This window comes from Pan troglodytes, chromosome 1 (genome assembly GCF_028858775.2).
Source record: "Pan troglodytes isolate AG18354 chromosome 1, NHGRI_mPanTro3-v2.0_pri, whole genome shotgun sequence".
Classification (NCBI taxonomy): domain Eukaryota; kingdom Metazoa; phylum Chordata; class Mammalia; order Primates; family Hominidae; genus Pan; species Pan troglodytes.
In genome coordinates this window covers 122,723,074-122,736,340 of record NC_072398.2, presented here as the reverse complement: position 1 = coordinate 122,736,340, position 13,267 = coordinate 122,723,074, and the positions used below count along the sequence as shown (strand labels likewise).

At 35.3% G+C, this 13,267-nt stretch overlaps 1 protein-coding gene and 1 pseudogene across 3 annotated transcripts in view; one reads left to right on the top strand and one right to left on the bottom strand.

The window, feature by feature from the left end:
* The window catches only part of STXBP3 (syntaxin binding protein 3), a 65,348-nt gene that overhangs the window by 11,693 nt on the left and 40,388 nt on the right, over positions 1–13,267 (top strand). For all 3 annotated transcript variants that reach the window (XR_010159228.1, XM_016923686.3, XM_001145368.5), the window contains exons 4-6: positions 1,921–1,997; positions 3,737–3,815; positions 5,216–5,316. Coding sequence is in view for 2 of the 3 variants with exons in the window: in XM_016923686.3 (XP_016779175.1) it covers positions 1,921–1,997; positions 3,737–3,815; positions 5,216–5,316 (257 nt within the window). In the remaining variant the exon portion in view is untranslated. The remainder of the gene's footprint in view (positions 1–1,920; positions 1,998–3,736; positions 3,816–5,215; positions 5,317–13,267) is intronic.
* LOC104001810 (N-acylneuraminate-9-phosphatase-like) lies at positions 12,056–12,826 on the bottom strand (annotated as a pseudogene).

Below are 13,267 nucleotides of genomic sequence, written 5' to 3'. Positions count from 1 at the left end.
AGTATTCAGTTTTCTAAACTTATTTGGCCACAGAAAGCTATTTTTGAGAAGCATTTCATAGGACTGTATATCATAGAGCTCGCTGCTGTGGGATACCTTTGATATCCTCCAGAACCACCTAAGTTTGCTATGGTTTAATTGTAGTCATATCTTCTAACTTAAACTCAAAACAGTCCTTTTGAGTTCCACATTAGCTCTCCTGAAAATCCCTTTATGAAACTGGGCATTGGCAGGTTCAGCAGTCAAACTTTCTGTTGTCATTCAGGTCATTCATGAAAATATTTAGTAGTGTCTTGGGATTAAAACAAAATCGGGAAAAAAAATGCTCTTGTCAGGATTTGCTACTTGAGTGGAGAATAAAGTCAAGTGTAAAACCTTAAAAAAAATAAACTGAAGCTGGGTACAATGACTCATGCCTGTAATCCCAGCACTTCGGGAGGCTGAGGCAGGAAGATCACTTGAACTCAGGAGTTCAAGACCAGCCTGGGCAATATAGTGAGACTTTGTCTCTACTAAAATCCAAAAAAATTAACCAAGCATGGTGGCACATACATGTAATCCCAGCTACTTGGAGAACTGAGGCAGGAGGATTGCTTGAGCCAGGGAAGTCAAGGCTGCAGTAAACCCTGATTGTGCCACTACACTCCAGCCTGGGTGACAAAACGAGACCTTATTTCAAAAAAATAAATAAAAAGTAAAAAACAGACTGGGAATTAGATTTTTTTTTCACTATTAAAGACCTTTCTCTTGGTTTTTTTAGTTGTTTGATAGATGTGTATTTTTCAGTGAATGGAGAAGTGGCACTTTCTGTTATTAATAAAGAGATTTCAGAATATTTTCAGAGCCTGAGCCCTAAATCATATCTATCACAGTATTTTCAGTGTTTTAACAAATACATTATTCACCAAACAAAATAATATGTATAGCATGACTGTAAGACACTCCATTTTGAACATTAAACAATTGAAATAAATGAAAACAGATTAAACCTTAATTTTTTTCAAGTAAAACTATAATAGTTGAGAATGAAGATAAAAAGATTAAATTTTTCCTTGGAAATATTATTTGATTGTCTAGTAGTAGTTATGATAAACCTATACATTACTAATATACGTTTAGGAATGAGGAAAGGAAATCACCATATTTAAAAGAGAAGTCCAGCAGTAACCTCTCTTGCCAGTCACATTAATGTTAATTCTTTCTAGGCCCTTTGTCAACATGAATCTTGAAAGATGGTTCCCTGGATTTGTTGAAGGATACTTTAAATTAGTTTTAAGAAATATATATGTAGCTTTAAATAGTTAATTTGACAAAGTTTATTAACTTTATATTCACTTTGCTTTAGCTAATCTTATAAACTGCTTAATTTCCATAATAAAAAATATAATTGACTAAATTCTAGTGACGTTCTGTTGTTGAAAAAATACTTTATAAATATGTGTGGTTTTGAAAGAATAGGCGTTAATTGGCATTTTATTTAAACAGCATTGTGGCAGGTAAAAACTTGGGCTCTGGAGTCACATCTGGGTTAGAAGCCTGCCTGTTCCACTTCCTAACTGTGTGATTGGATAAGTTACTTCTTTAAGCTTCAGTTTCCTCATTTGTAAAATACTTGCAAGGTTATTATGAATTTTAATGAGTAATTCATGTAAGAAAATGAATTATTCATGTAAGAAATGAATAATTTCTTACATTATTCATGTAAGAAAATGAAGAATTTTCATTTTTCATTTTTCAGGATTTTAAAATGTATCCAGTGAAGACAAAGAAAATGTTAAACCCAGTAAATGTTTTTGTTTTCATATTATTTGTAAATGTATTTTCATATTATTATAAATGGAAAGTACAGTAAAATTTATTTAAAAATTATTTTAAGTATATAAATATTTGGTTATATAAAATGACCTTTTTTCTTGTTAGTTGTAGAGAATATTTATAAGAATCGTGAACCTGTCAGACAAATGAAAGCTCTTTATTTCATCACTCCGACATCAAAGGTGAGTATTTTGAGGCCTTACAAAGCAGGTTCATCAATATTTCACCATTCTTATGGTTTACTAACAGAAAATTCAAACAAATAAAGTACACTTTAGTAAGAAAATATTGCCATAAACTAGTTTGCTTATTAGGAAAGTTTTTTTCTGTGTTAGAAGATTATTTTCATTCTTCCCAATGAGAATGTATAAGTAAAAGGATTCCTTTTTTCCCCATATATGAAAGCAGAATTAAATTGTATAAAATAACATTTCTTTGCATGTTTTGTTTTTCATGCAGTTCCTATTGAACTATACCTTTTGGGGGGATGGTAATGTAGGTAAAAGAAATAATCTATAGTCTTGGATTACTTCTTTATCTCAGTGACTTTCCTGTAGCATATTTGTATGTATATATGAAGATGGGTATATATGTGTGTATGTATATATTTTATGTGAAAGGAAATTCTTTAGTTTATAATCTGACTCTATGACCTAACTCATACTTGATGCCAACCTTTCAGAGCCAAATTATCAGATTTCTTTATTCTGTACAATATCTGAGAGTGCATTTTTGAAAACCTGATCTCTCACTTATTCCCATGTAGAACGTTAATTTGGCAATGTCTGTTTCATTTCACTTCTAAAAAACTTTAGCAGACATTTAAAAAAAAAAACAAAAAGATACACACTTTTTAGTCTCTACATGTTGGCTGCTAGTGGGTTTTAATGACATTTTATATCTTATCTGTAATATAATTCCATAAGAGAAAAATTCATGATTGGAGAAAAAAAATGCAACTTAAAAGCACCATTTTTCACCTAGCAAATTGGCAGAGGGATTTAAAATATATATATATGGGTGTGTATGTGTGTGTGCATTCTGGCTATTCTGGTTATCAGTGGATAATGGAGCAGAAACTACCATATACTGCTAGTGGGAGTATAGATTGATACAGCCTTTTTGGAAAATAGTTTGTGATTTTTTATCAAGAACCTTAAAAAATGTTTTATATTTTAGAGTTTATTGTTAGGAAATAAATAAATGGTTTAGCTAAGTTTCTGGTAGTAAATAAATCTAATTAAATTTTAGCATTAATAAATAATAGACCATATGATGATATCTGAATGAAATATATGAATAAAATGATAAATAAATGAAAACCCATGTGGCCATTAAAAATAATTTTTCTAGGGGTTGTTAGTGACCTAGATAAATGTTCGTTTTGAATGTGACAAAAGCAAGATACAAAATTGTATATTCCTCATTCTTGCAGTCACCTACCAAGCTTTGGGTCTTTCTAATCACTTGATAGTTTAAGCTTCTCACTCACTGTGTCTCACTTCAACACTTCTCCAGTCATAAGTCTTGGTGGTTCGTTATCCATGTAGATGATATAGTATGTTGGTTTCTAGTTCCTTAATCTGTTATATTCCAATAGTCTTGTCTTCTATGTTGTTTCAGTTTTCCTAGACCTCTTCATTGCCAATAAGAGCATCCTCTTCATACATATTACCTTACTCTTTTTTTTTTTTTCAAAACCAAAACTGGTTAATATTACCTTACTCTTTTTACCTTACTACCTTATTAGCTATCACTGGCTGGAGAACATAGCATCTTAAAAAATCAGTTTATAAATTAAACTTTTAGCCAGTAAAGTTTTATTTTATCACTGAAATAAAATAATCTTAGTCATTTCAAAAGGTAACATATTTAAATTAATATTTAATAAAATGTGTATTAACATCTAACCTTTTTTAAGTCTGTAGATTGTTTCTTACATGATTTTGCAAGTAAATCGGAGAACAAGTATAAAGCAGCATATATTTACTTCACTGACTGTAAGTCTTTTAAAAAGTTATTGCTTCATTGTTCAAAATCCCATTGGTTTTAAACTGTCGACTTTTTAAAAATCAGCCCAAAATGTCATTAAAGTATCTACTTTTTATAATATTATTTCAGTCCTGGTGATTTTCTATTTATCATTTATTCTAATTAGGCTAGAAAGAATCTAAAAATGTAAGATTATATCTATCCTAATTCATATTAAGGTGATAGAAAATTAAAATAAACTATTCCCAACTGCTTTCAAAAGACAGTCATTTTGCTGGGATGCTGGGATGTGAGAGATGGGTGGAGAGGGCTAGCCCTCATATCCTGTGCTGGTGACAGGAAGAAATATTTTTAATCAGCGTTTCAGTTAGGGATTTGATTCTCTTGTGAAAAACAAAGACCTTTTGAGAGGGCACTGAAGAAAACAGCCATCTGTTTGGCAAATATAAAGGGAGAAAATCTGTCACATTTATCTTACTCTGCCATATGATCACATAGAAAACTGGTAACTAAAGAATCACAGAGAAGTCCAAAGACACATACAATTCTGTCTTATGTTATATGTTATATAATATACTTCAAAATAAAAATATCATATCTAAGTTAAGTCTTGGTCTCTGCTGTTAGAGGTTCCTCACTTTAAGTAAGTAGTATATCATCTTTCCTATAAATTTTTATCTCATGCCTAATAGTTTGCATTTTTTAAAATGTCACACCATAAGTATTTGTAATGTAACCTTATTATACAGAGCATCATGTTTATGGAATTGATGAAATTTAATGAATGTGAACCCTCTTTTAACTTAAGGAATCTTAAGGCTAAAGAATATCATGTTAAAAGATACTGGGAGCCAGTGGTTGATATTCCAACCTAGATCTAATGGAATGATAAACTCTTTGATGAAAGGGGAAAAACACTGGCTCTGAGTTCCAGAACTTAGTATTATAGAGTCTTAGAATTTTCTAATGTTAGAAAGCTGCCTTTAATTGAAGGAAAAATTAACCATTTGTGTTGTATGATTGTAGTATGGATCACTTAGTGGCAATTTGGAAAAGTAGTATAAATTTCTAAGATGTCCTGAAAGTGCTGCTGTTTGTTAAGTCATAAGTTTGGACGTGATTTTTCTTCCTAACAATTTCAGTTTGCTCTGTTAGCAGATCTTTAAGGAAATACATCTGAGGTTATGGTGGATGTGAATGGGAAAGATGGAATTTCTGTTATAGTCCTTTTCACTAGAATATATCTTTTGTAAAGCAAATAACAATATTTATATATTATTTATGTCCTCATAATAACTCTGTGAAAGCCAGTAATTATGTATAACTATTCTTGGATGTTGGAATGATTTATTTAAAAGGAATAAAGATCTAGATGTAACTATATGCTTTGTTTTTTTTTTCCCCTCAGTTTGCCCTGATAATCTCTTTAACAAAATTAAGGCTTCTTGCTCCAAGTCAATAAGAAGATGTAAAGAAATAAATATTTCCTTCATTCCACATGAATCTCAGGTACTTTCTATTTTTATTTTTTAGTTCATGAGAGGTTTCAAATTTGGTTTTATGGCTTATTGTTAATAACGTATATTCTGAAGATATTTTTTATATGTATTTGGTGAATTTTGAACCTAATCCACAAATAGACATTTCCCATGATGAAGTCAGACGCGTGAGCGCAATAAATTGGAATTAAAAATGAATAGCAGGGCTTAAATTTCATATCTGCCACCAAGTCCTTTGTCAAATTACAGAACTACCAGGTTATGAAATCAAGAGAGTTTTGAGCACAGTCTTTGTTAGATGACTCCAAAAAAAGTGTTTCATTTAGCTTGTGTAACCTTTTGTGATATTAAAACAAATGCTCTTTAATGAACTTTTTATATAATATTATGTAAATTATTTTAATTTATAAAGTGAAGGGATTTTTGACTTGTTTTGCCTTTGGAACATTGAGCCTTCAATTAATAATAGCAATGATTATAATGATATAAGCAAACACTCATATAATACTCCCTATGTGTCGTATACTTTCCTGAGTGCTTTACATAAATTTATTCATTTAATCCTCACAATAGCCATAGGAATAGATTGTACTTCTCCATTTTGAAGATCAAGAAATCAAAGAGGTTAAGCACCTTGCCTCAAATCACACAGCTAATGAATTGTTAAGGTTTGTTTTGCTCTGTTCTCTGTGTTTGGATTCTAGCATTTTATAGAATTGAAATAGTTGACTGTTGTTTGGAACTATGATCAATATTTTAAGGGATAGACAAGTCCTAGACAAGGGATTTCTACAATATTACTTTTAAGATACTGCTGGGTTTTTTGTTTTTGTTTTTTTCTTTTTTTGAGACTGAGTTTCGCTTTTGTCACCCAGGCTGGAGTGCAATGGTGCAATCTCGGCTCACTGCAACCTCCATCTCCCAAGTTCAAGCGATTCTCCTGCCTCAGCCTCCCAAGTAGTTGAGATTACAGGCATGCGTCACCACACCTGGCTAATTTTTTTGTATTTTTAGAAGAGATGGGGTTTCTCCATGTTGGTCAGGCTGGTCTCGAACTGCTGACCTCAGGTGATCCAGTAGCCTCGGCCTTCCCAAGTGCTGGGATTACGGGTGTGAGCCACCACGCCCAGCTGATACTGCTGTTTTTGACAAAGAAAGATAATAATCCAAATTATAAGATTTTAACATATCTGCTTAACATTAAACTGTTTTCCAAAAGTTTCCTTTAAACTTATTATTTTAATATGTAAGTTTAGTATAGGGTGAAAGTGAGCTTCTGAAAATGATGTAGGATTTAAGTGGTAGTGTGAGAAATATTACAAACATTTCTAGAACATCTCACTTCACAGAAGATAAATATAATTTTAGCCCCAGAATTTATTAAAATTCTGCAGTTGCTGTATTTGAAGGATTGATTTGTGTAGATATCTGAATAATTTGATGGTGAATAGAAATAACCTGTCTTTGCATGTCTAGAGAATGCTCTTGAGAAGTTTCTACTTATCAGTCTTTACAAAATATTGTGATTATGTAAGGTCCCATCTGTGAATGGTTTTCCTATAATAATTTTTTTCTTTTAATTTACTTACTTGAAAAGAGTCTTAGGAGGGTATACTTGACTGGGCACAGTGGCTTACCCCTGTAATCCCAACACTTTGGGAGGCCGAGGTGGGCAGATTATGAGGTCAGGAGTTCAAGACCAGCCTGGCCAACACAGTAAAACCCCGTCTCTACTAAAAATACAAAAAAATTAGCTGGGCATGGTGATTAGCACCTGTAGTCCCAGCTACTTGGGAGCCTGAGGCAGGAGAATCATTTGAACTGGGGAAGCGAAGGTTGCAGTGAGCCGAGATGGCACCACTGCACTCCAGCCTGGGCAACAGAGCGAGACTCCATCTCCAAAAAAAAAAGAGGGTCTACTTAATAAATCTAACTGTTTTGGAGAAATTACATTGAAAATATTTTGGATTTTTGATTGTTTGCAAGTGAAAATATAAATGAAATACTACTAGGTGCTTTGAGCTGTGAGCAAAGGCCTACTGAGCATTTATCAAGATTATGTTCAGTGGACGTTGTTTGTTAAATGCAAAGCAGTCTACTGTGAAAAGATGAGCAAGATATATGTCCTACCCTCATTCGAATACTATAAAGAGATTAAAAAGTATTAGACATTTTCAAAAACTATTTGAATCATGGTTAAATCAAGTAGGACTAGGCTCAACTAATTAAAAGAAAACTCTGGACTTTCAGTGGATTACACAACACGGAAATTTATTTCTTCCTAATATACAAGAAATCAGGAATAGGCTATATAAGGGTGATAATGCTGGCTCTATGAAATTGTCAGGGGTCTAGTCTCCTAGGCATGGCCCTTATGATCTAAGATGATTGTAAATTTTTTTTTTTACTGTTATATCTTTTTTTTAATTTTAAGGAATGTTATTTTAAAACAACATTATAAAAATCATAGGCTTATTTCAATATTTTAAAATATCTTCTGTAACATTCCACTCAGAAGGTAGATAACAAAATTCTTCCCATAGGAAGGGTGCCAATGGAATGTGATATTATATTATTCAGTTATTCCATTTTTTCTTCCTACCTCATTTTTGCTGAAGAACTGCTCACTTAACATCCTGGGAGTGATCTTGTTGAAATTTGCCACCATCATGTTGAAGCAATGAACCTTCACCCGTAGTATAATGAATGTGACACTGCTTATATCTATCCTGTGGGACAGCTAAAAGGACAAGACCTCAGCATCACATGCCAACCAGTCTGTTAGAGCAATCACACACATAACTACTTTTGCCAAAATCCTCCAACTTAATTTTTAAATAGCTGAAATATAGTCAAGGCCATACGGGTACTGTACCTGGAACTACAAACATACCCTTTTCACACACATTCAGTGTTACAGCAACAGCATCCTGGGACAGGTTAGGACACAATCACATTTTTTGAAATCAAGAGTAAGAAGTAAACATAAAAGAATATTTGCACAAGGCACAGAATCCTGTTTCTTGGCAATAGACAGAAAACAACTGGCTAAAGAAATAGGTTTACAGATAGATACAATCTAGAATTTGATTCTTTGAGTATTAAACTTGGAGACATAGCTATATACATTCCAACATACAATCTAATATTTTACATTAGTAGTTTCTTATTCAATATTTAAAAGAAAAACCTACCAAAAACCAACACAAATTATATTTATTAACCATTGGATAACCCCTTTTATCCTTTATCAGCCACTTTACTCCAGGTTTGATTAGTGTAATCATGAGATTGTCTAGCCTAATGCTCTAGGGAAAATTCTGTGGGTGTAAGATGATGCCTTGCTGTGGAACCATTAATTATTAAGCTCCAAGTGAACTGAAGCAGATATTTATGAAATGATGATATATTTCCAAAAATATGAAAAACAGATAAGGCAGATGGTAACTCTAATAAGAGTCACTGAAGTATTATAATGGCACTCTGGAAATGGCTCATAGCAAAACCCAACTTTTTTTTTTTTGAGACAGAGTTTCACTCTTGTTACCCAGGCTGGGGTGCAGTGGCGCGATCTCAGCTCACTGCAACCTCCACTTCCTGAGTTCAAGCGATTCTCCTGCCTCAGCCTCCCGAGTAGCTGGGATTACAGGCATGTGCCACCATGCCCAGCTAATTTTGTATTTTTTTTTTAGTAGAGATGGGGTTTCTCCATGTTGTTCAGGGTGGTCTTGAACTCCCGACCTCAAGTGATCTGCTCACCTCAGCCTCCCAAAGTGCTGGGATCACAGGCATGAGCCACTGTGTCTGGCCCTAACTTTTTTTGTTAACTTTTAGGTTTGGCGTACATTTGCCAGTTTGTTATAGGTAAACTCATGTCAAGGGGGTTTGTTACACAGATTATTTCATTACCCAGGTACTAAGCCTAGTACCCAATAGTTATTTTTTCTATTCCTTTCCCTCCTCCCACCCTCTACCCTCAAGTAGGCCTAGTGCCTATTGTTCCTCTCTTTGTGACCGTGTATTCTCATCATTTAGCTCCTACTTGTAAATGAAAACATGTAATATTTGGTTTTCTGTTCCTGCATTAGTTTGCTAAGGATAATGACCTCTAGCTCCATCCATGTTCCTGCTAAAGACGTAATCTCATTCTTTTTTATGGCTGCTTAGTATTCTACAGTACATATAGAGAGAGAGAGAGATACCACATGTTTTTTAATCCAGTCTCCCACTGTTGGGCATTTAGGTTGATTCCATGTCTTTGCTGTTGTGAATAGTGCTGCAGTGAACATATACGTGCATGTGTCCTTATGATAGACTTATATTCTTTTGGGTATATACCTAGTAATGCGATTGCTGGGGCAAATGGTAGTTCTGTTTTTTAGGTCTTTGAAGAATCACCACACTGTCTTCCACAATGGTTCAACTAATATACATTCCCACCAACGGAATGTTAGCGTTGCCTTTTCCCCGCGGCCTCACCAGCATATGTTATTTTTTGACTTTTAAAAAATAGCCATTCTGAGTGGTGTGAGATAGTATCTCATTGTGGTTTTGATTTGCATTTCTTTAATGATCAGTGATTTTGAGCCATTTTTCATATGCTTGTGGGTCACCTGTATGTCTTTTGAAAAGTGTTGATATCCTTTGCCCACTTTTTAATGGGTTTTTTTCTTGTAAATTTAAGTTCCTTGTAGATGCTGAATATTAGACCTTTGTCAGATGCATAGTTTGCACATACTTTCTCCCATTGTATAGGTTGTCTGTTTACTCTGTTGATAGTTCCTTTTGTTGCACAGAAGCTCTTCAGTTTGATTAGATTTCATTTGTCAGTTGTTGCTTTTGTTGCAATTGCTTTTGGCGTCTTTGTCTTGAAATCTTTGCCAGTTCCTACGTCCAGAATGGTACTGCCTAGGCTGTCTTCCAGGGTTTTTATAGTTTTGGGTTTTACCTTTAAGTCTTTAATCCATCTCGAGTTGATTTTTGTATATGGTGTATGGAAGGGGTCCAGTTTCAGTCTTCTGCATGTAGCTGGCCAGTTATCCCAGCACCATTTATTGATTAGGGAGTCCTTTCCACATTGTTCTTGTCAGCTTTGTCGAATATCAGATGGTTGTAGGTATGCGGCCTTATATATGGGCTTTCTATTCTGTTTCATTGATCTGAGTGTCTGTTTTTGTACCAGTGTCATGTGGCAAAACCTTCTTTTCTGTTAGGTTCATCACATGGGTGCAACCATTGTCAGTAGAAAACAAACAGGAGCCTCCATGGGTAGGCCCACGCCAAGGGAATTTTCCTCTTATGGATCCACAGAAGAAAAATAATTTTTGGTGCCATGTGGCTTGTCCTTATCTCCAGCAAAACAATCTAGTTCCCTCAACCCCATTGTGTGTCTGGGAAAAGATAGTGAAAATATTTCCATAAGAGGCAAAGACTATAACAAAGCTACAAGCTCACTGTGCAAAGGTGTGAAAATGTCATGGTAAAAAGCACCACATGCTAATTATTATTATTATTATTTTTTTTTTTTTTTTTTTTTGAGACGGAGTCTCATTCCATCGTCCAGGCTGGAGTGCAGTGGTGCAATCTCGTTTCACTGCAACCTCCACCAGGTTCAAGCATTTTTCTTGCCTCAGCCTCCAGAGTAGCTGGGATTACAGATACGTACCCCCACGCGGGGCTAATGTTTGTACTTTTAGTAGAAATGAGATTTCACCATGTTGACCAGGCTGGTCTCAAACTCCTGACCTCCCAAAGTGCTGGGATTACAGGTGTGAGCCACTGCTCCCGGCATTTTTTTTTTTTTTTTGGAGACAGATTCTCACTCTGTCATCAGGCTGGAGTGCAGTGGTGCGATCTTGGCTCACTTCAGCCTCTGTCTACTGGGCTCAAGTGATTTTCCTGATTCAGCCTCCCGAGTAGCTGGGATTACAGGCATGTGCCACCAAGCCCAGCTAATTTTTTGTATTTTTAGTAGAGACTGGGTTTCACTATGTTGGCCAGGTTAGTCTCAAACTCCTGACCTCAAATGATCTGTTCGCCTTGGCCTACCAAAGTGCTGGGATTACAGTTATAAGCCACCGTGCCTAGCTGATTTTAATAGCTTTTTTTTTAACTGCAGCAATCTATTTGTTATGTACACACCACAGAAAAATTGCCCCCGTCCCTGAAAAAAAAAAGATCATGCAAGAAAATCAGATTCATAATATAAAAAATGTATATATCTAAAGTAGGCAAAAATATGGTTTATGTTTTAAAAAGAAAATATGTAAAATTTCACTATGAAATGCTTTGATTTGCATGTGACTTAGTACTTATTTCATATTAACCATATCCAGTTGCTATGATAAGTCTCTATGTTTTAGAATAGCTATTCTTTAAAAATATCTATTTTTAAGCCAGAACATATACGTTACATTTGTGCATCCATGTGTAAGCTATCCTGCTTGGTATGGAATCAAGATACTAAAAGATTAATAAAAGAAGTTTTAAAATCTTCAGTCACAGACTAGAAAAGAATATATTTCTTCAAGTTTTCTGGGCCACACTGCTGACTTGTATTAATGCAATCTGAATTTTCAGATGTAAATACCAGTCAGAGGTTGGTTGTCAAAACTTAAAAGCAGTTGAGTTGGGAGGACCTTCACAATATCGGCTCTTAAATCATAAGTAAAATTATTCTTAGAACTGGACCATAGTAAGCAGAAAGCCTTAAGTTTTCTTAGCTCAAACCCTCCAAATTGACTCTTAACATTCATAATCATGCCCTTTTAGGTGCTTTAAGAGGGCATACTGACTTTGTGGTCTATACTTTGTAAGAGAGCAGGTAACTCTAGCACAAAAGAAACTGTAATATGGAACTGGGGAGGACTTCAGTGGCACTATTCCAATTTTATTGATCCATACTGTTGCTTTCAACCCTGCTTTGAGACCCCCTTGTGTGTCACTTTCTAACATGTCACCAACCATCACACAGTCCACAGGTTGTACTCCAAGGAGATTGCAGCATTAATAAAATATGGAAGGTGCTGGCTTCTCCTCCTTCTGCTGTTCACCTACAACAGCTTGGACATAGGACTAACAGACACAAGCCTCATCTTCTCCCTCTGGGTCTGTCTGACCCCATTCATTACTAAAAGTAGGCAGACCTCCTTTCTGATTTCAATGAGCATAGCTTTGACATCTCACTGACCTTAGTGTCATGTGCTGTAAATGTGTGGTTTTCCAAAGGAGGTAACGTTCTTCAGCCAATTTCCTATTGGCTGCACCATGTTTTGTTTCCTAGATTGCTTCCTCCCATTGTGAAGTCCTTAGATCAGTAATGCATGTATTGTAATGGTGAAAACATTCCTTCTTGAGTTTAACTTGAGCTTTATCACAGGTGAATTCAGCCTCCTGTTTATACTGGTATTTTGATTGTAAGAGCTTTATCACCTCCAAATGCCTCTCCTGCTTGTCACACCTGTGTCAATGAGCGTGTTGTCCAGGTCAAAGAAAATGGCCTGCACGTGGCTCAGCCCCATAGCACCTGTGCCCTGCTGCAACCTGCTACGTCGCTGCCTGCACATGCGCAAGGTGGGCGGCCCAATTTTGTTTTTTTCTTTGAGAGAGGGTCTCGCTCAAACAGTCCTCCCGCCTCAGCCTCCCAAGTAGCTGGGACCACAGATGCATGCCAGCACGCCCAGCTAATTTTTTCTTCATTTATAGCAGAGATGAGGTCTTGCTATGTTGCCCAGGATGATCTAGAACTGCTGAGCTCAAGCAATCCTCCTACCTCAGCCTCCCAAAGTGCTGGGACAGGCATGAGCCACCACTCGCAGCCATACTGTAGAATTATTACATCATCATTTGAGGATATACAAAAGAATGAGAGAATAATTTTCGTTTTTATCTCATTAGCTAAAATTGAGTCACATGGCTACACATAAGTGCGTGGGAAACTGAGAAAATTTTTTAGCTGGGCA